Raw genomic sequence first — 21,812 nt, 5'->3', positions numbered from 1 at the left:
GTGACCCTGGGTTTCTGTAATTTTTCCTCCTCAGCAGGAAATAGATCATTTACTGGAAAGCGGGTAGATGCTTGGAAGTCCCGGTGCCTGTCATTTGCGTGGGGGTCACCCCACCCCGGCCCCCAGGAAAACGCTCCTCAGCAGTGGGACCCAAATGGGCCCCTTCCGGTCCCCTCCGCACCTGCCCACCCTCAGGTGCCCCAGATCCTGGAGCGACCTCCTTCCCAGCATCCCGTCCTCCTGTCCGCCTGGGGTGGGGGCGCCTTTGGGCTCTAGACCCCGTGAGTCTTCCCGATGGCGTAGAACCCCCTCTCCCTCCTGGGCCTGGGGTGGGTGGGGGCTCAGGGCCTGTTGGGGGCTCTGCCTCCTGGCCCCATGGCTGCCTGCTCAGGGGCCCACAGACCACACCTGGGAGCCAGGGCAGGAGACCCTCCGGCCTGTCCTCTGCTGCCTCACTGGTGCCCCCTCCCTTCCAGGCCCCTCCCACGGCCTTGTCCCTTCTGTCTCTGCTTTGGCCGGAAACCGGGTTCAGGCATCAGATGCTCCCGCGGGAACCCCAGTATTTTCAGGGAGCGAACACGTCAGAATCCACGAACAGCACGCTCCTGGGTCTCTGGAGCTTGCTCACAGATGCCAGGGCGCTTGAGATGAATAAAACCAGATGATGCATTTAAAAATATATCTTACTGATTTCAGAGAGGAAGGGAGAGGGAGGGAGAGAGAGAAATTTCAGTGATGAGAGAGAATCATGGACCGGCTGCCTCCTGCACGCCCCACACTGGGGATCGAGCCCGCAACCCCGGCCTGTGCCCCGACCGGGAATCGAACCTGGTTCATGGTCGACTTTCAACCACTGAGCTTCGCCCGCCGGGCCCAGACGATGCGTTTTACCTCCCAACCCGCTCTGGACTGTGGGGCCTGCCGTGGGGCGGGCTGGGAGGGACTCGCTCTGCGTCTCCAGCCGGGGGCACAGGCGGCTGTGATTGTGCTGCTGTTAAAGGGCCACCCCCACCCCAGAGGCCGGGGCCTCGCCCGCCCGGGACGCTCGCATGGCCAGCTGCAGGCCGCCTGCCAGAGGATCTTATTGTCGTTGGCTCGTTAGCGGGAGCACAGAGCGCAGTTAGGTGGAAACTGTGGGTGTTCGGAGCTGGGTCGGAGCCCTGGGCTCGAGGAGACAGGTGGGGGGCTGACAGGCGGGGGCTGACACAAACAGGGGGTGACAGGTGGGGGCTGACAGGCGGGGGCTGACAGGCGGGGGGCTGACACAAGCGGGGGGCTGACACCGGACGGCAGACACTGGAGAAAAGTGGAAGCAGCCAGGCCTCTCGCCAGTCATTTGTTGTGAGAAATGTCCTGTTACCTCAGAGGTGTCACTTCTGTTAACGTGCGACGGGCTTGCTGTTGTCTCGGGTGAGTGGATGCACCGAGAAGATTTCCCATGTGGCTCCTGGGGTGACCCCCAGCTGCGACCCCCCAGGAACGCGCTCAGGTGGTGACGCCCAGGTGTGGGGGCGGGGTCAGGACTCTGGCCCAGCAGGTGAATCAGATCTGTGGGCCCAGACGTGGGGCCCAGGCTGCAGGGACTGGCAGATGCGTGCGGCCCGCCCTTCCGGGTGAGGGGGGACCTGGCATGTTTCAGAGGGCGTCACAAGAGGGGCGTGTGCCAGCCCCACGGGGGTGGGAGCTGGGCTGGGAGGAGCTGGTGCCCAGGCTGGGCAGGGTCTGTGGGGTGGGCCTGGTGCGCGGAGGGACTGGCAGATGGACCCCTGCCTGGAGGAGGCCTGAGGGCAGGTGTGGGGAGGCGCGGGTGCTCCAGGGCCACCCTGATCACAGCCAGGGGGGCCGCCCGCCCTCCCGAGGCTGCGCTGCCCGAGGGGAGTCCCTGGGGGGAGGGGGGGCCCTGGCGTGCGTCCCACCCTGTGGTCTGGCCTCCAGCACCTCGTGGGTGGAAGGGGCGGGGCCGCCCGGCCGTCCCTGACGCGCCCTCTGCCTGCAGGAGAACCACTGCCGGCGCATCAAGATCCTGGGGGACTGCTACTACTGCGTGTCCGGCCTCACCCAGCCCAAGGCCGACCACGCCCACTGCTGCGTGGAGATGGGCCTGGACATGATCGACACCATCACGTGAGTGCCCGCGGCCGCGGGCCCGTGCGTCCCGGTGGTCACCTGTGCCGGGGCTGCCGAGACCCGGCCGAGGCGAGGGGTGCGAGAGAGCCCCCCTGCTGTGGGGGCTGCGTGACCCCTCCTTTGGACTCTGTGAGGGACCCCCAGGGCCCGTGTGCACCCCTCAGGCAGCAAGTCATCTCGCCGGCGTAGCTGGATGAGAGTCAGGGGGCCGACTGGGGAGTTCCCTTCCTGGGGCGGGGCCTGGGGGCAGGGGTGCCCTGTGGGGGGCGTCCCTGGGGCACCGGGGCCTGGCCTGCCGCTTCTGGGGCAGCCGTGCCTGGTCCTGGCTGTGTTGTTCCAGGTGCCGACTGGGGCCCAGTTTGCTTCTCTCTTTCCCTGGGGAAGGAGCTGGGCTTGGAGCCGGGGTTAGAGTCCCTCCTGGAGCCGGGAGCCCGTGGCTGAGGCCCTGCTTCTCCCGAGGGTTCTGGGCCACCCTGGGGTCCCGCCCTTCCCTCCGTTTCTGTCCTGCAGGCCTGACGTCTGTGGATGATGAGATGATTCGGGGGGGGCTGTCCTTGCTCAGGCCAGGGTGACGCGGTCCCCCCCTCTGTGCGTGGTCTCCCCCCTCCCAGGGCCTCAGGGCTTCACGCCGTCCCGTGTCCCTCAGCCAGGCTGGAGGTGGGCTGGTCGTCACCGCTGGGAGGGGGAGAGGCGCCTGGGCCGGGGTCTGATCGTGGTGTCCGCACGTTTTGTTGTGTTTTTACGCTGGCGGACAGGGTCACTACCTGCACCCGTAAAGCCTGTAGTTGGGCGGCTTGGGGAGCGCCGGGGCCCCTGCAGGCCGTTCTGCAGCCCCCTCTCCCGAGGCTGAGAGTTCGGGGTCAAACCCGGACGGTTCAGAGTCCCAGGCCGGCCCCCGGTGGCCGCGCTGTGGCCCTCACGTGGCCGGAGGCCCCCCGTCCGGCTCCCGGGACACAGAGCGGCATCGTTTCCCTCCTGGGCGGCCTGGTGGGCGGGGGCGGTGCCCTGTGATGGCCGGTGGCTGGGACTGGGGGGGCTCCTGGGCACAGCGGGGGGCTGGGCTCCCCAGGCCAGGGGGCCTCACGCTCCTGCCCGTCCGGGCACCGAGCTCGGCCGTCGGGGACGCCGGGCCCGGACCCTGGGGCCGGGAGGGAGGGAGCGGACGGCTCCGCGGCCCGACGCCCGTGTCCGTGCGCAGGTCCGTGGCCGAGGCCACCGACGTGAACCTGAACATGCGCGTGGGGCTGCACACGGGCCGCGTGCTCTGCGGCGTCCTGGGCCTGCGCAAGTGGCAGTACGACGTGTGGTCCAACGACGTGACCCTGGCCAACGTCATGGAGACCGCGGGCCTCCCGGGGTGCGTGCGGGCGAGGGGGCTGCTGCAGCGATGGGGGCGGGGAGGGTCCCCGCAGCCGCCAGCGACGTGCGTCTCAGAAAGTGGGCGGGGCTCCGAGCGGAGCGCCAAGGAGGAGGCTCGGGCGGCGGCGCTGTCCCCGGTGCTGATTCTGGTGCCGTTCGCTTCCCTCCTTCCCGGAGGGGCTGGGCTCGGAGCGGGTTCAGATCCCCTCCCACCGGGACGGGACGCCTCCCGGGCCCTCGCTGCACGAGCTCTGCTCCCAGGACAGACCCAGGCCCAGGCTGACCCCGGGAGGTCGCCCCGAGCGCCGGGCGGGGGTCCCTGTCCTCGCGGCGGGGCTGCAGGGCCGGCCGTGTCCGGGGGCTGAGCGCGGGCCGCTCGGACCCGGAGCCGGGACTCTGAGCCGCGGCTCGCCCTGCAGGAAGGTGCACATCACCGAGGCCACGCTGGCCTGTCTGAACGGCGACTACGAGGTGGAGCCCGGCCACGGGCACGAGAGGAACAGCTTCCTGAGAGCCCACAACATTGAGACATTCTTCATCGTGCCCTCGCACCGGCGCAAGGTGGGCCCCGCGCCCCTCCTCCCGCTGCCTCTGCGCCCCAGGCACCCTGGGGCGGGCGTCCCCCGCATCCTGTCGGGGGCTGGCCTTGGCGTGTGCGTGTGCGTGTGCGAGTGTGCGTGAGTGTGTGAGTGCGTGTGTGTGCATGTGCGAGTGTGTGTGCGCGCGTGTGTGTGAGTGTGTGTGCGTGTGTGTGTGAGTGTGTGTGCGTGTGTGCGTGTGTGTGTTGGGGGGAGGCACTCTGATCATCTCTGAGCCCTGGGTCCGTGGTGCCTCCTCCCGGGCCTTCACTGCCTCTTGTGCAAAACAGGTTAGAGACACCCTGCAGGGGTCAGGGATGGGGGCACACAGCAGGACGGTGGCCAGCTTATGTGGGCGCTCGAGGCGATGTGGACAGGGTGCAGGGTGACCAGATCATGTCCAGGGCTCAGGTGAGGGGTGCTGGGCTGAAGAGGGAGGCCTGTGAGGAGCTCTGAGAGGGTGTGTGGGCCCTAGTGCCCTGCTTGATGCCTCCCCCATCAGCTGCCCCCCATCAGCTGCCCCCCATCAGCTGCCCCCCATCAGCTGCCCCCATCAGCTGCCCCCCATCAGCTGCCCCCCATCAGCTGCCCCCCATCAGCTGCCCCCATCAGCTGCCCCCGATCAGCTGCCCCCCATCAGCTGCCCCCATCAGCTGCCCTCCTTCAGCGACCCCGGCACCGTGTTCAGAGGCAGGGGGTGCGTCGGGAGCGTGTGTGGGCCCATCGCCGGCTGGTGCCTGCTGGTCCCCACGTGTCCCCGAGGCCCCGTGCGCAGCAGACCTGGCCAGACGCCCGTCCTGCCACAGCCACGCAGGGCGAGAGTCGGGCGGCCGCTCACGCCGTCCCCGCCGCTGTCCGCACAGATCTTCCCGGGGCTGATCCTCTCGGACATCAAGCCGGCGAAGAGGATGAAGTTCAAGACGGTGTGCTACCTGCTGGTGCAGCTCATGCAGTGCCGCAAGATGTTCAAGGCCGAGATCCCCTTCTCCAACGTCATGACCTGCGAGGACGACGACAAGGTAGGGCCCCCCCCACCCCCCGGGAGCTCGGACGCGCTGGCTCGGTCTTGGCCGACGTGCTTTCCTGCAGGAATGTTTGTTTAGCCGGCACTTCTCTCTGCAGCCCGGCATTCCGCCCATTTATCGGTAAATTCACGCGTGAGAGCCCCGTCGCTGTCTGACTGCCTCAGACACGCACATGTCAGGTGTCTCGCTCCGTCCAGAGTCTCAGGCCTCCTGTTCCCTCCCTCGGGCCTCTGCCCAGTCACCCCATCCCTGGGGGGTGGGGGTGAGGGGCGTCTCTGGCTGTGCCCTCCTACGTGTGTGGGTCCGGCTCTTCTGGTCCCTGCTGGCCTCGGGGGCAGGGTCCTGGGGGGGGAGCCTGGAGCTCAGTGGGGCGTCCTGTGTCCACTCTAACGGCACGTGCCTCACGTCTGTGACTCTGGCCCGAGACCCCAGCGCCTCCGGGAACCCCAGTCCTCTGGGCAGGGGGGCTGTGTCCTGGCCCCACCACACCGAGAGCAGCCTGCGTGTCCCCCCACCTCCCCCGTCCTCGCCCGCAGCCCCGGGAGCACCTGGCCCCTCTGTCGGGGTGACCGGTCTGCCTGCTCACCAGGGACCCGCCTCCTGCCGCCCGAGACTGTGTCCTCCTCTCACGCCGCCTCCGCCTCTCGGTTCCGTGCCTTTAAGAGGCATCGATCCCCAGAGGTTCGCAGGCTCCTCAGAGAGTGAAGGTCCGGGCTCTCACGGGGCCGCCGGTGGCCTCGGGTCTGGTGTGGGTTTGGCCGGGAGCCCGTGTCCGTGGGAACTGGATCTGGAGGCTCCCTACGTGCCCTGCGGTCGGGGGCCAGGAGGGCGGCTCGGCGTGTGGTTTTGAGTCCCGTCGAGAGCTCCTCCGGCCGGTACCCGTGGGAGACTGTGGGCGTCGTCTTCTTTAGCCCGTTAGCGGCGGGGGGGGGGGGGGGGGGGGAGGGGGGTGTGTGGGGGGGGTCGCGTCAACGCTGACATGTCCCAGCGGCTCCGCTCCTTGGACACGGTGGGCCGTGTGCTTCCGGTGACAGCTCGCCGAGTTCTGGGCTCGTGTTGTGAAGGATTCTTTTCGCATCTGTCTGAGGGGAGAGGGCCGGCAGCTGTCCGTGTTTGCGGCTCGTCTGGTTGATGCGGACGTTATAACGTGAATCGGGGCACGCCCTCCTCGCCTGTTTCCTGGAAGAGGCTGTAGGGTCGGGGTTCGTGCTCCTTCCGGCGTTCGGCCGGACTCTCCTCGGAGCCGCCGGGCTGGGCATTGCGTTTGGGGGATTGGAAACGACGACTTCGATTTCTGAGTAATTCCAGGCCCGCGGTCGGCAAACTGCGGCTCGCGAGCCACAGGCGGCTCTTTGGCCCCTTGAGTGTGGCTCTTCCGGAAAATGCCGACATCTGCGCATGGGCCACGAAGTTTCAGTCGCACTGTACGTGCGCCCACACGTGGTATTTTGTGGAAGAGCCACACTCAAGGGGCCGAAGAGCCGCAGCTGGCCGACTGCTGTTCCAGGCGGTTCGGATGCTCCTGGTGGAGACGGTGGAGTTTGTGCCCCAAGGGGGAGCGCAGGCTGCGGTGTCGGTGGATGAGCACCTCGCTCAGGTCGCTCCGATTCCCTCTCACGGTCGGGGGTCTCAGAGGACAGTTCCCTCCTGGATTTGTCGGTGTCTTTCTCTCTGTCACACTCGCTGGAGATCCGTCAATTTTATTGATATTTTCGAAGAACCAGCGTGCGTCGTTGCCCTGTCCTGGGCACTGTCCCCGGTGGCACTCGGGGTCCTGCCGCCCTCCTCCCGGCCGCCCCACAGTCGCCGTGTGACCCCGTCACCGATGCCAGGACCCCCCGGGGGCATCTCTGCCGGCAGGTGGCGGAGCCGCGACCCCCCTCTGGTCCCCACTCGCCCAGACGCGGGGCCCGGGGGCAGGTGGGCGTGAGGCGCCTCCATCTGTGGGCGGGCGTTTGACGACGGCCTTGCTCCCCGCCGCCCGCAGCGCAGGGCCTTGCGAACGGCCTCGGAGAAGGGCAGGAACCGGCTGTCCTTCTCGACCAACGCCGCCTACACCGCGCCCGGCACCCGCGTCAACAGGTACATCGGCCGCCTCCTGGAGGCCCGGCAGGCGGAGCTGGAGATGGCGGACCTGCACCTGCTCACCCTCAAGTACAAGCAGGCGGAGCGCGAGCGGAAGGTGGGTGCGGGGCGCGGGGCGGCCGGAGTCGGGGCCCTGGGACGCGGCCACGTGCACCCCCCCCCTTCTTTTAAATCCTCACCCCAGGATGCTTTCCCCATCGACTTAAGAAAATATATTTTCCTATTCGTTTCAGAGAGGAAGGGAGAGGGGGAGAGAGAGAGCAAGAGAGAGAGAGAGAGAGACATCAGAGATCAGAGAGAATCATGGATCAGCTGCCTCCTTCACGCCCCCTACGGGGATGGAGCCCGCAATCCGGGGCTGTGCTCTGACCAGGAATCGAACTCTGACCTCCTGGTTCCTAGGTCGATGCTCAACTACTGAGCCACACAGGCCTGGCGCCATTGATTTTTCTTTTTAGAGAGAGTGGAAGCTAGGGTGGGAGGGCAGGGGGGAGAGAGAGAGAGAGAGAGAGAGAGAGAGAGGGGGGGGGGGAGAGGGAGAGAGAGAGACAACGATCTGAGAGAGATACAGCAGTTGGTTGCCTCCTGCATGTGCCCCGAATGGGGCCGGGGATCGAATGTGCAGCCCAGGCATCTGCCCTTGATGGGAATCGAACCCGAGACCCTTGGTGCTCCGGCCGATGCTCTGACCACTGGCCCACGCTGGCCAGGGCAGTGCTGCTGTGGCCGCTGCTGTGGCCGGGTGTCCCGGTGGCTCCCGCGGTCGGGGCAGCAGCCTGACGGGGCTCTGTCCGCAGTACCAGCAGCTCCCGGACGAGTCCTTCACCAGCGCCGTGGTGCTCGCCCTGGTCCTGGCCGCCCTGTTCGGCCTCGTCTACCTTCTCATCATCCCCCAGTGAGTGCGGCTCCGGGTGGGCATGGGGGGCGAGGGCCGGGGTTCCTTTCTCTTTAAGCTCATCCTGCCCCACGCTGGGGATGCACACGCCACACACACGCCCTCGGCCCACGGCCAGGCTTGGCCGGCTCCACGGCCGGCCGGCTGCTCAGGCTCAGGGCCGACGCTGCACGGCCGGCTGCTCACACTCAGGGCCGACGCTGCACGGCTGGGCGGCTGCTCACACTCAGGGCTGACGCTGCACGGCTGGCTGCTCACACTCAGGGGCCGACGCTCCACGGCCGGCCGGCTGCTCACGCTCAGGGCCGACGCTGCACGGCCGGGCGCTGCTCACACTCAGGGCCGACGCTCCATGGCCGGTGGGCTGCTCATGCTCAGGGCTGACGCTGCACGGCCGGCTGCTCACACTCAGGGCCGACGCTCCACGGCCGGCCGGCTGCTCACACTCAGGGCTGACGCTGCACGGCCAGGCGGCTGCTCACGCTCAGGGCTGACGCTGCACGGCCAGGCGGCTGCTCACGCTCAGGGCTGACGCTGCACGGCCAGGCGGCTGCTCACGCTCAGGGCTGACGCTGCACGGCCGGGCGGCTGCTCACGCTCAGGGCCGACGCTGCACGGCTGGGCGGCTGCTCACACTCAGGGCTGACGCTGCACGGCTGGCTGCTCACACTCAGGGGCCGACGCTCCACGGCCGGCCGGCTGCTCACGCTCAGGGCCGACGCTCCACGGCCGGCCGGCTGTTCACGCTCAGGGCCGACGCTCCACGGCCGGCCGGCTGTTCACGCTCAGGGCTGACGCTGCACGGCCGGGCGGCTGCTCACACTCGGGGCCGACGCTGCGTTTGTAACGGGGACGCCAGGGGCCTCAGTCCCCGCCCCGCCGTTGCCTCAGCTTCGGAGGAGAAACCAGAAACGCCGAAGGGACAGTGGCCCCGGGAAGGGTGTTAATAACCTGTGTCACGTGACCCAGCGAGGGGGACCCAGGAAACCTCCCCGTTTCCCTCACACACAGCGTCTCCTAGTGAAACGTCCGCGTGGAGCCCTCTGAGTTTCCGGGGAGCACCCGCCGCTGGGCGCACCTGGAGGCCCCACCTGGGGCTCAGGCGGGTCCCAGACGGAGCCCAGCAGCCCAGTCCGCACAGCGCCCCTCCCCCTTCCTCTGCGCACTCAGGGTTGGGAGGCTCTGGGGGAGGGTGGGGGGTCCTAGGGCCCCTGCCCTGGACGGGAGCCAGAGATGCTGCTGCTTCCGGGGGCGGAGGGGCTGGAGGGCACCTCTGGGGCACCCGCCGGGCCAGCCCGAGTGACCAGGCGCCTCTGGGGCACCCGCCGACCCAGCCCGAGTGACCAGGCGCCTCTGTCCTAGGAGCGTGGCCATCCTGCTCCTGCTGGTGTTTTGCATCTGCTTCCTGGTGGCCTGTGTCCTGTACCTGCATATCACCCGGGTCCAGGTATGTGCCCTGTCCCCGTGCCTCACCTGGTCCAGGTGTGTGTGTGCATGTGCCCTGTCCCCGTGCCTCACCTGGTCCAGGTGTGTGTGTGCATGTGCCCTGTCCCCGTGCCTCACCTGGTCCAGGTGTGTGTGTGCATGTGCCCTGTCCCCGTGCCTCACCTGGTCCAGGTGTGTGTGTGCATGTGCCCTGTCCCCGTGCCTCACCTGGTCCAGGTGTGTGTGTGCATGTGCCCTGTCCCCGTGCCTCACCTGGTCCAGGTGTGTGTGCATGTGCCCTGTCCCCGTGCCTCACCTGGTCCAGGTGTGTGTGTGCATGTGCCCTGTCCCCGTGCCTCACCTGGTCCAGGTGTGTGTGTGCATGTGCCCTGTCCCCGTGCCTCACCTGGTCCAGGTGTGTGTGTGCATGTGCCCTGTCCCCGTGCCTCACCTGGTCCAGGTGTGTGTGTGCGTACCTGGACAGGTAAGAACTCTGACTTTTTAAAAAACTGACCTTTATCCATGACATTGTTGAATATTGAAAAACGAATGAGAATAGATTTAAGGTAAAATGTTTAACGTAGTAAGAATTATACAGAACCCGCCTGAAGAAAACGGTAAGAATTACTTAAGCACAAAGCCCCGTAAACGGAAATTCTCACCGTCGATGAGCCAGGACCGAACGTTATGAAAACGTGAGGCCAGGCTGTTCTCTGGTTCAGTGCGGGGAGGGAGCTGCTCTTTGTAATGGAAAGACACCAGGTTTCCGGCAGATCCTTCCCCTGGGAGATTAAATATAAGGAAACACAAGAGGCGTGTGTGTGTGTGTGTGTGTGTGTGTGTGTGTGTGTGTGTGATGAGGAGTGGGCGGGGCCCAGCCGGCGACCCCTGCGGAGGCCACGGCCCTGTCCACGTGGGGAGGTGCTCCCGGACGGGCCCCTGGAGCGGGAGACGCTGGTGACCACGGCCCCTCGTGCAGTGCCTCCCGGGCTGCCTGACCATCCGGATCCGCACCGCCCTGTGCACCTTCATCGTCGTCCTCATCTACGCAGTGGCCCAAGGCTGTGTGGTGAGGGCCGGCGCTGCAGGGCGGGCGCAGGGAGGGGAGGGCCTGTGGGGAGCCCCGGGGGCCAGACGGGAGGGGAGGGAGAGGGGAGGGAGCCGTGGAGGGGGCGGAGCTGGGGCTGAGGGGCAGCTCCGTGTGGGGAGTGAGCCCCCCCCTTCGTGCCCTCCGTGCCCCTCCAGGTGGGCTGCCTGCCCTGGGCCTGGAGCTCCGGTCCCAACGGGTCCCTGGTGGTGCTGCCGCCCGGCGGCCTGGACGCCGTGCTGCCCGCCCCGCCCTGCGAGTCCGCGCCCCAGGCCCTGCTCTGCGGCCTGGTGGGCACCCTCCCGCTCGCCCTCTTCCTGCGGGTCTCCTCCTTGCCCAAAGTGGTCCTGCTGTGCGTGCTCAGCGCGTCCTACATCCTGGTCCTGGAGCTCAGCGGCTACACCAGGGCCGTGGGGTAGGTGCGCCTCTCCCGCGGGACAGGCGGGCGGCGCGAGGTCCGCGCTCACGGCGCGGGTGCTGCTTGCTGGTCGGTGCTTCTCCACCCGCCCCCGCCCCCAGGTCTGGGAAGGCCTTGGTCCCGGGACCCGCGGGTCGGCCCGGGTCAGCTCCGGGGATACGTGCTCAGCCTGGGGGTGCCCGTGGGCGTTGGGTCTGAGGGCGCTCTGTGGACACGGCTCGTGTTCGATGCCAGAGTCTGGCACTGACGGGGTTTCCTCCTCCTCGCACCCAGGGGCACCACGTCTGGGCGCAGCTTCGAGCCCGTCCTGGCCGTCCTGCTGTTCTCCTGCACGCTGGCCCTGCACGCCCGGCAGGTGGACGTCAAGCTGCGGCTGGACTACCTCTGGGCCTCGCAGGCAAGATGGGCCCTTCCTGCTCCCCGGGGGGCGGGGGGGCGGAGCCCCTTGGGAGCGGGCGTCAGGTGGGCGGTCCTGGCTGGACGCTGGCCGGCCGTGAGGGTGAGGGTGGACACAGTCCAGGGTGGGGCGTGGGGCCGGGGCCCGAGCCCGAGGGGAGGCAGCACAGCAGGGCTAGAGGGACGGCTCCACGAGCCCTGGGGTCAGAGTTTAGTGGTGGCTGGTGAGTAGTGAGCTCCCCGTCCCCTAAGGCATTCCAGCCACCGCTGGTCTCCTTTCTGTCCCTGAGGGTTAGCCCATTCGTTTGTTCTCCAACCTGCACGCTGAGTTCTGGCTGTTCTCAGCAAACCCACCCGTGTGAGGCCTGACCCTGAGCCAGGCCTGTGGGGAGACTGTGGACTGGAAGGCCTTGGCCCAGCCCTGAGCTCATGCCACACCGGGAAGCCGGGCTCTAGGCAGGCGGGCCTGTGGGGCAGGGATGCCCGGGTGGGCGTTGGGACAGCACAGGGCCCGTTCCCACTGCCGACGGGGAGCCGGGCAGATCCCAGAACTCGGGACAGGGCGGCCACTGACGGAATTCACAGCCTCGGCCACAGGACGGGCAGCCCCGGTGACCGTGCCGGGAGGGACTCGGCTGGCTCCCCCGGCTCCCCCCCTCCCGCTGGCTGTGCCAACAGGAAATGGGTGGCGAGGGGGCCTGTTGGTGGGTCCTGGGGTGGGAGCAGGCGCCAGCACACACCTGGCCCTGCGCAGACCTGGCCGCGGCAGTTGAAAGCCCGCAGGTGAGGGAGCGGCCTTGGTGGGCGTGCTGCCCGCGTGGTCCGCTCTCCATGGGGCCCAGCTGCTGGCCCCCGAGACGCATCACTCCGCCCCCAGCCCCTCTGGGTCCTTGAGCTGAAGAGCTGCCCAGAGCGAGAAGAGCCGATGGGGTGAGGCAGGGTGACCCGCCCACCGGGCATGTGGGCCCCACCCGGGCTCCGGCTTGTGCCCAGGCCTGCGGAGCAGGACCGGGCCCTGGCGAGGGATCTCCAGCCGGGGACCCCCAGGGGGACCCCCAGGCAGGTGCTGTCTGTCGTCTGGGCTGGCAAGGGCTTTTCCTGGGGTTGGTGCCCCTTTCAGTGCCAGTAAACACCCGTCTTGGGTCCCCCAATGATGAGGCCCTCGCCCCCGAGAGGCGAGCCCCCAGGGGTTCCGTGCGCAGACCCGGGGGCGCCGTGCTGCAGGGACACGTGGAGAAGCGCCCGCACTGCCCGTGACCCAGCCGAGCGAGGACGCAGCCGGATGGAGTGTTGTCCTCGGACAGTTACTGTCGCGCGGCCGTCAGAGCCTCCAGCCTCTGCCCGGCTAACATTCACGGAGCCCGGCTTCCCTCTCCGCCGCCGCCTCCCGAGGGGGCGCTCTCGCTCGGCGGCTTCCTCTCGGACTCAGTAGAGAATCCTGGGGCAGCGCTGGTTCCGATGAAAATAAAACGGCCGACGGCTCTCCCTGGGCGTGTGCCGAGCCCCTCTGGCCACACCCGGGGTCGGGCGGTGCCTTCTCAAGCCGCCGCCTCACGTCAGCAACGCGGCCGGGCAGCGGGACGTCACCACGGCCGCAGCTCACCTTCTCGCCAGGAGTTTCCCCTCCTCCGAGCCCACCCGCGCGCCTGCGTGGCCGCCCTGGAGCACCGAGGAGGAGGACCAGGTGGCGGGACACAGGCCTGCGCTGCCTGACAGTGGACCTGACGCCGGGACGACTGTGAGTCACAGCAGGTGGGAGCGCCCACAGCGTGGAGACGCCGGGCAGACGGGCGCGTCCCAGCCCGAGCGGACAGGGGACAGCGAGAGACTCCGTCGCGCTCCTCGGAACAGCGCACGACTTTCAAAATCGATTTTATAGGGAGAGGAAGGGAGAGGGAGAGAAACATCCATGATGAGGGAGAATCATGGATCGGCGGCCTCCTGCACGCCCCCCACGGGATGGAGCTGCAACCCCAGCACGTGCCCCGACCGGAATCGAACCCTGACCTGGTTCACAGGTTGACGGTCAGCCACCGAGCCGCGCCGGCCGGGCTCACGGGGCCCGATTTAAACGGGTGAACCGTGTCTGTAGAGTTTTCCGTGCAGTTTCCGGACGGCGTGGACTGTGTGGCGCCGGAACCCCGGCGGAGGAACGGCGGGGGCCGGGGGGGGGGGGGGGGCGACTGGGCGGCTCCTGCTCCTCGGCCACGAAGACGGACACTCACCACGTCGGCGGCAACGTCGGCACCTGCGGCCGCATTAAAGCGAGACGAGGGGGGACGACAGCAGGTCCGACCGCTGGGAATCCGATGAGCCGTGAACGGGTAGAAACAACTGGAACTCGGAACCAAAGCGGCTCCTCAGAAAGCGCGGAAGCGAGATGGAAAGCAAGCGAGAGCCGCTCTGGCCGCAGCGTTTTCATGGAAATATCGTCAGTGTTGAGGGTTGTGTTCGGAGAGCAAGTCTCTGTGCCATCAATCGACACACGAAACGTCATTTAAAGACCTTCCTCTCCACCCTCCCTCCAGCACCTCCGTGTGTCAGTGCGCACGTGCGGACGGGGCCGGCTGTGCCGTCTCAGGAGGGCTCCCCGCCTGGCTCGCTCCGCGTGGAGGCCCCCCCTCCCCCCGGGCGCAGAGCCCTGGGCTGAGCGGGGTCTTGGCTTCCGGGCTCCTCTCCTCGCCTGCGGCCTGTCCACCTGCTTTGAGGAGCGGGAGGAGGCCCCTGGTGGCTCCTGGGACCTCGCGCGGCTGTTTTCCCAGAAAACCCCCGGCCTCGCGGTGCCCGGTGCCCCCGTGGGAATCGCTCCGTGAACCGTGGCCGCGTGCCGCCGACCAGCTGGACGGCTCTGACGCCGCCACGGAGGGGACGCTCCGGCTCACGGGGCAGCACGTGCCCTCCGACCCCTCGACACGCAGGACCGGCCTTTAGAAACGGGCATTTCACTCCCCGTGGACGGAGAGGAGGCTGGAGCCCACCCCTGGCTGCTGTCCGTGGCCAGTGGTGCCTGGAGCCCTCCCGTGGCCGAGGGTGGGCCCCGGAGCTCAGGGCCACCCGCTGGGGCTCGGCAGCCCCCGTCAGACCTCTCTGGTCCCTCAGCCGTGTGGGCGCTGGGTCCGCCGTCTGGTCCCACAGCCTCTGCCGTCTCCGTGGCCCGCGTGGAGGCGGCGGGATTCCCGAGGAAGCGGGTCCGAGCGCGAGCGAGGCGGCGGCACCGCAGGCCGGGGTCCGTGTGGCCTGAGGGGCTTGTGCTGTGGACGGGGCTCTGCGGACGCCGGGCCCACCGCTGCCCGGGACCGGGCGGAGCCTCCACGCTCTGTCCTGACGGGTCGGCAGGTCCGGGCGGCTCCCCCAGAAGCCGTGGGTCCAGCCCCGCCGCCCGGGGACGGGCCTGGGGGGCCTCGGCGCTCGGGGCGCCCGGGGTGACGGGACAGAGCGTGTTCGGGTCCTCAGTGAAGGGGCAGCGCAGGCGGCTCACGGGTCTCGTTAAGGGCGAGGCGGGCGGTGTTCGCGTGGATGGGACTGTGGGGGCCGCCGCCATGGGGAGAGGGGGCTCAGCACAGACAGGCTGAGGGGTTCAGCTCCGGGCAGGTGGCCGGGCAGAGGGAACCTCGAAAGGGGAGGCTGCAGGGGGGCTGGGAGCTCCTGTGGGGGACACAGCAGGTCTGACGCCAGGGGCGGGGGGCCCGGCGGGAGGAGGTGGGCGCGGGCGCTGAGGCCTGACCCCGCAGGCGGAGGAGGAGCGGGACGACATGGAGCGGGTGAAGCTGGACAACAGGAGGATCCTCTTCAACCTGCTGCCGGCGCACGTGGCGCAGCACTTCCTGCTCTCCAACCCCCGCAACATGGTGAGCCGCCGCCCCGAGCCCCGAGCCCTGAGCCCCAAGGCCGAGGGGCCGCTGGTGGGGGCCGGGCCCAGCCGAGGTCCCACCCAGTGGCCCTCCCACTCCCTGTCCTCTCACAGTCTCACCGAGGTCGGGGTCCCCTCTGCCGGCCCCAAGGGAGGTCGGGGTCCCCTCTGCCGGCCCCGAGGGCAGGGAGGGTGTGGCCATCAGGAGGCTCCTAGGGGGGACGAGGCGCCTGGAAGTGCCCCCCTTTGGTTCTGGGAGAGAGCACGGTGCCCGTGTCCCGGGAGGAGGGACGGGGCCTCCGTGGCCGGTGTGGGCGCCGTGGGCTGGTCACGACTTCCTGTGGCCGTGGGAGCCGCACGCTGGGCTGACAGAGGCCGAGCCCGGAGCGAAGGGCTGGCCAGCCGTCATCCGCACAAGCCCCAGGTCAGCCTGGCCGCGCGGCCGCAGGGCTCCCCGGCTCCTGCCGTCCTGCTGCCCCCCCGCCCCCAGGAGCCAGCAGGCTCTGCACTGGCTGTGAGCTGACCAATGGGGGGACCCGGCCCCCTCAAGCCCCTTCCACAGCAGGGCCCCGGCCGCCCGCTGACCCGACCTCCGACCCCCAGGACCTGTACTACCAGTCCTACGCCCAGGTGAGCGTCATGTTCGCGTCCATCCCCAACTTCAACGACTTCTACATCGAGCTGGACGGCAACAACATGGGGGTGGAGTGCCTGCGGCTGCTCAACGAGATCATCGCCGACTTCGACGAGGTGAGGGCGGCTGGCCGGGCAGGCGAGAGGAGTGTCCTCCCGGCGGGTGTCTCTCGAGGGCCCGGGTGGAGGCACAGGGTCTGTCTCTGTGGGTCCAGATGGGACGGGGGGAGGCCGCTGGCGGGCAGGGGGCGGTGAGGCCGGTGCTGCGTCCGCCCGTCTGGTCAGCGCCGGGCGCGGGCTGGGCCGCACCTGCGGGTGGGGCAGCGGCCGCCTCCGGCCAGCATCCTGGTCCCTCCCGCGGCCCCGCCCGCCCGGAGGCTGTGAGCCGAGGCACATTCTCCGGCCCCGGCTCCTCCTTCTAAGGCCTCTGTGGCCCTCGGGCGGCTCTCGGCTCGGCCGACCGTGGTGCTCCCCGACGTGCTCGCGGCTCAGCGCTCAGCGGCGGCTTGTCTGCCGTGTAAGGTGACGTGTGAGTTCTGTGTTTCCCACAAGCTCCTGGACAAGGACTTCTACCAGGACCTGGAGAAGATCAAGACCATCGGCAGCACCTACATGGCCGCGGGGGGGCTGGCGCCCACGGCCGGGGCCAAGGTGGGTGGCCCGGGGAGCCCCGCCCCGCTGCCCTGGGGCCCTCGGCTCCTCGCCCCGTGGACCTTGTCCGTGGGCCTCGTCTGCCCTCCGCCCAGGATCAGGGTCAGCGACCGGCTCTCTCCAGACACGGCCTCCTGCGGGGAGTCGGGCCTGGGCCCGTCCCGAGCGTCCGGCCCAGGGCAGAGCAGAGAGTCAAGTCCACAGGTTGCCCCCTCCTTCTCCCCCATAAAGGGCAGGAAGAGAGGAAGAACAGAATGCAGCGAGTGGAAAGCAGACGTGGATCTGGCAGACGCGGGTCCACCTGCACCAGGAACCCACATTTGTTTACGTTATTGTTAATCCTCCCGGGGGTGTTTCCCGCTGATCGTTAGCGGGTGCGGGAGGGGAGGGCGACACAGGAGGAGAACGTGGGTGTGAGAGAAGCACCGACTGGTTGCCTCCCGATCGCACGCCCCGACCAGGGCCAGGGATGGAGCCTGCACCCGAGGGGCGTGCCCCTGACCGGAATCGAACCCAGGACCCTTCTGTCCGTGGGCCGAGGCTCTGTCCACTGAGCCCGACCGGCCAGGGCCCAGCGATCCCTCTAATGGGAACGGTAAACACACCAAGTAGAAGACGGACGGACAGACGGACGGAGTGGCTTATAAAAGAGACCCAACTAGGTTTTCCACAAGAAACACACTTTAAAAAAGTGTCAGGGCACACACACGGAGATACATTAGAAATGGAAGGAGGTGGAAAGATACACCGTGGTGGCGGGAATAAAAAAATGCAAGCAGCTGCCTCAGTTTCAGACAAGCAGACGTCAAAAGCCACCAGACAGAGAGAAAGTCATTGGGTAGCGATGAGGGCGTCACTCACAGAGACCCACCCCCGAGGAAAGCGGGGGACGCGCCAGGCGGACGCCTGTTACGGTTGGTGGTCAGCGCCCTCAGACCCCCGGGCTGATCTCGGCGCCTCCGTCTCAGGCCCCTACCTGTGCGGTGGGGTGCTGAGCACCCCCAGGGGCTGCAGGTGCCGAAAATCCCTGAAGAAGATGAGCCATTCCCGGGCCACGGAACGGCCCTGGCGGAGGGCTGCCTGGTGGATGTGGGTCCCCGATCCCACTGGGGCTACAGGCTGGTCCCCGCCCCCAGCAGCTGGCCGGCGGGTGCCCCTGCCCCTCCGCCCTGGTTTCCCCCGAGCGTGACGCCCGTGTCCGCCACGTGCAGGCTAAGAGGTGTGTCTCCGCCCACCTGGGCGCGCTGGCCGACTTCGCCCTGGAGATGTTCCACGTGCTGGACGAGATCAACTACCAGTCCTACAACGACTTCGTGCTCCGCGTGGGTAGGTGGCCCTGGCCCGCCCCGCCCCAGCGCTGGCGGGGGCCTCCCCGGGCGGCCGGGCCTCGAGCGAAGGGGCCCCCACCCCCCATCAGGGCGTCCTGAGGCTGTGAACAGCCGCGGGGTCTCGTCCAGGAGCCCTGTTCCTTTTTTTAAAAAAAAATATTTTTATTGATTCCAGGGAGGAAGGGAAAGGGAGAGAGCCTCAGTCCACAGGCTGAGGCTCCATCCACTGGGCCACACCAGCTGGGCCAGGAGCCCTGTTCTTTCTGGGAAGGGAGCCCGGGGGGCACAGGGTCCCACAGCCCCCCGTGGCAGGACCCCGAAGGGGCGCACCCGTGAGGTGTGGGCCCGGCTTTAGGAAGGGGCGCTGGGCCAGGAGACCCGGGAACCTGCCATCCAGAAGGGGGCGCCGTTCCGGGAAGCGTCCCCGGAGCCCCATGGTTGTGCCTTCCAGGCATCAACGTGGGGCCGGTGGTGGCCGGCGTGATCGGGGCGCGCCGCCCGCAGTACGACATCTGGGGGAATACCGTCAACGTGGCCAGTCGGATGGACAGCACGGGCGTCCCGGGCAGGATCCAGGTCAGTCCCGGCCCCGGCCCCGAGCTGCCGGCCAGGAGGCCAGGAGCAGGGCCGGCCAGCAGCCAGGGCTCCCTGACCAGGGGCCCCGGGAATTTCAGGAATAAGGGTGTCACCTTCCTGTAGGTGGTGTGGGTGCTGGTTCTCCTGTCCTCACGCAGGCCGGCCGCCCGGGGCCCAGCTCCCAGCACAGGGGCCGCCCGGGGCCCAGCTCCCAGCACGCGGGCCACCCGGGGCCCTGCTCCCAGCACACGGGCCGGCCTCCCGGGGCCCAGCTCCCAGCACACGGGCCGGCCGCCCGGGGCCCTGCTCCCAGCACACGGGCCGCCCGGGGCCCAGCTCCCAGCACAGGGGCCGCCCGGGGCCCAGCTCCCAGCACGCGGGCCACCCGGGGCCCTGCTCCCAGCACAGGGGCCGCCCGGGGCCCTGCTCCCAGCACACGGGCCGGCCGCCCTGGGCCCTGCTCCCAGCACACGGGCCGGCCGCCCGGGGCCCAGCTCCCAGCACACGGGCCGGCCGCCCTGGGCCCTGCTCCCAGCACACGGGCCGCCCGGGGCCCAGCTCCCAGCACACGGGCCGGCCGCCCGGGGCCCAGCTCCCAGCACAGGGGCCGCCCGGGGCCCAGCTCCCAGCACACGGGCCGCCCGGGGCCCTGCTCCCAGCACAGGGGCCGCCCGGGGCCCAGCTCCCAGCACGCGGGCCACCCGGGGCCCTGCTCCCAGCACACGGGCCGGCCGCCCGGGGCCCAGCTCCCAGCACACAGGCCGGCCGCGTTGCTGTGTGTCTCAGGAGCCACAACAGGACATGGTGGGCAGACAGGGCCCTATGGAGAGGCACTTACTGTCCAGCGAGGGGTTGGCGTGCAGGCTGGGCTGGCGGGACCCACGTGCCCAGGGACGCGGGAGCCTGGCTCTGGGTGGATCGCAGATGCGGGGGGGGGGGGGGGGGGGGTGAGCTGGGCGGGGAGGGGGGGAGAGGGCGGACCCTCCGGCGTGAGGAAGGAGACAGCAGACAATCCCGTCTTCTGTGCTTTACAGAACTTTATGATAAAGAGCTTCCTTGTTTTTTTACCATTTTTCTAATTTTGTGACCGGAGTTCTTTTGGCTGAAATGCCGGCTGGGAGCCTGAGGTTCAGGGCACTCGAGTCATGTCCTGTTTCCTTGGGGGTCGGCCCAGCTCCCTCGGCACCGGTGACCCCACACCTGGATGTTGATTTGCCCTCGAGCACTGAGGGTTCTGAGGTGACGGGTGACGGGGCAGCCTGGTGTGGCTCCCGCTGGGCTCTGCCCTCCCCCCTCCCACTGAGCTGGTTCCTGCCCGTCCCGACCCAGAGACGACCCGGTCATGCTCTGTCCCAGGCTCCCCCCCTGGTGCCTGGTCCACGTGGGCCCCTCCAGCGCCTGCTCTCCCTCCGTCCTCCCCGGGAGGGGCCAGCGTGGCCGTGGGGGGAGCAGAGGCCTGGAGCCGCCTGAGGTCACCACCCCTCCCTGCAGGTGACGGAGGAGGTGCAGCGGCTGCTGCGGCCTGGCGGCTACCACTTCCTGTGCCGGGGCAAGGTCAGCGTCAAGGGCAAGGGCGAGATGCTCACCTACTTCCTGGAAGGCAGGACCGACGGAAACTCGCAAGCCAGGCCCCCGAACTCGGAGCGGAAACTGTGTCCCTACAGGAGAGCCGGCCACCAGACCGGCCTGGCCGCGGGCCGCCCCCCGGCCTCCCTGGCCGGCCTCCCCGTGGGAGCCGGGCTGGGGGCGCCGCAGGGCTTGGGGCTGGGCCCCCGGCCCCCAGGCCCACACCTGCCCCCGGGAGCGGCCGGGAAGGAGGCTTAGCTGGGGCGCCGGGCAGAAGGCTCAGGGCCTCGGGCACTCGGTCACTCCGGCAGGAGCAGCCCGGCCGGCAGAGCAGGGCTGGGTCGTCGGCTGGGCTGGGAAGGGGCGCCGTCCAGGCCGGACCCAAAGCAGCTGGGCAGTGACTGGGGGCGGACCCCGCCCGCACGGACTGAGGCCGCCTGGCGGCTGTGACCTGGGCCGGTCGGCCGGCAAGGTGAGCGGTCAGACCTTCGGGACCCGCCAGGTCGCCGAGTGGTCACGAGCCAGCCTGCAGGAGCCGGGGTGGCCCCGAGGGCGGGTGGGGCCTTGGATGGACGGTTTGAGGAGAACTGAGGGGCCCGGGCCTGCAGCCACGTCTCTGCGTGTGACACGCGTCCCTCTGTGCGGGCCCCCTGCCGCCTGAAGCCGGGGCGCCCTCGCTCTCTGGGCCTCTGGGCCGTGGGTCGGTGGGTCCGACTTTCCGAGTGGCGGCGGACGCGGCGCCAGGCTGTGCTCGCCGTGAAGACCCGCGACGCCCATAGCCGCGAGCAGCTTCCCGGACAGAAGGCGTTTCTCCGGCAGAACCAGCCCCGGACGCGTGTTTCAGTTTACGATCCTGGATCCAGGGGTCTCTGCTGCAGAAGGCGGGACGGTGACGGCAGGTGGGCGCGGGGATGCGGGCCAGGCCGGCCTCCGCAGTGAGCGTGGTGGGCCTCCCTCCTGGGGTCCCGCTGTGTCGGCCAGAGCAGATGGGGGCAGGTTGTGGCCCCGCCGTGGACAGGCTGCCGCACACACGGGCGCTTTGCAGGGGGTCATGGGGTGCATACGCTACCTGGGGCTCGCGTGGCCTCGTGTCCCCTCAGAGGCGGAGGAGGGTGCAGGCCATCCCGGGATGAACGGCTGTAGCCCAGGGAGGTGAGGGCACCCCAGCTGCCACCTCCACGAAGCGTTCGTCACCCCACAGCCACAGGGGCCGAGTTCGGCACCTGCCCCAGTGAGTGGGGGCGGGTGGGCCAGGTGGCAGCCCAGCTGGACACACACACCAGATGCCCCGTGAGACCCACCCGTCACCTGGCCGGGGGCACCTGGTCCACAGAACCACGTGCAAAGCCGGGAAACGCTCTGAGCGCACCTCAGCGGCCAGGCCCCGGCGGGGGACGGCCCTTCCTCCGTTGTGCTCACACGTTGTGTTGCCTTATGTGTCTTTAACCGTGGACAGTGTTCACGCACAGAGGCTGGGCCTTCGGGGGGTGCTCAGCTCCCAACAGTGCGCCGGGTGCCGGGCCGCCGTCACCCCCAAAGCACAGGGGAGCCCGAGGCGCCGTGTTTCCGGCACTCGCACCCCTGCCTGGCGACCCTCCGCCCTGTGGCATGACCCCCCGTGTCCCACGTGACCCCGTGTGCCCTGCATGGCCCTCGCATGCCCTGCCGACCTCAGTGGGGCAGCACGCAGCCCGAACTTCCAGATGCTCCCACAGACCCCGGCCCGGCGCCCCCTCTGCCCCCCGGACCCTGCACGGCCCTGCGTGTCCTCCAGGCCCCAGGCCCCAGGCCCCAGGCCCCGAAGCAATAACTA

General features: G+C 69.0%; 1 protein-coding gene across 1 annotated transcript in view; it reads left to right on the top strand.

Annotated features, from left to right (window-relative positions):
• Nucleotides 1-21,398, top strand: part of ADCY1 (adenylate cyclase 1) — a 33,041-nt gene extending 11,643 nt beyond the window's left edge. Inside the window, exons 5-20 of the mRNA XM_059655985.1 lie at nt 1,997-2,124; nt 3,326-3,484; nt 3,906-4,047; nt 4,928-5,083; nt 7,077-7,271; nt 7,972-8,069; nt 9,432-9,516; nt 10,474-10,563; nt 10,740-10,996; nt 11,273-11,396; nt 15,127-15,243; nt 15,849-15,995; nt 16,431-16,529; nt 17,741-17,855; nt 18,309-18,433; nt 19,925-21,398. Coding sequence (XP_059511968.1) covers nt 1,997-2,124; nt 3,326-3,484; nt 3,906-4,047; nt 4,928-5,083; nt 7,077-7,271; nt 7,972-8,069; nt 9,432-9,516; nt 10,474-10,563; nt 10,740-10,996; nt 11,273-11,396; nt 15,127-15,243; nt 15,849-15,995; nt 16,431-16,529; nt 17,741-17,855; nt 18,309-18,433; nt 19,925-20,257 — 2,370 coding nt within the window. The 3' untranslated portion in view covers nt 20,258-21,398. The remainder of the gene's footprint in view (nt 1-1,996; nt 2,125-3,325; nt 3,485-3,905; nt 4,048-4,927; nt 5,084-7,076; nt 7,272-7,971; nt 8,070-9,431; nt 9,517-10,473; nt 10,564-10,739; nt 10,997-11,272; nt 11,397-15,126; nt 15,244-15,848; nt 15,996-16,430; nt 16,530-17,740; nt 17,856-18,308; nt 18,434-19,924) is intronic.
• Nucleotides 21,399-21,812: the final 414 nt, after the last annotated feature.

This window comes from Myotis daubentonii, chromosome 10 (assembly GCF_963259705.1).
Source record: "Myotis daubentonii chromosome 10, mMyoDau2.1, whole genome shotgun sequence".
Taxonomy (NCBI): Eukaryota; Metazoa; Chordata; class Mammalia; order Chiroptera; family Vespertilionidae; genus Myotis; species Myotis daubentonii.
Note: the sequence above shows the minus strand (reverse complement) of the source record. Positions and strands in the feature narration are given on the sequence as shown.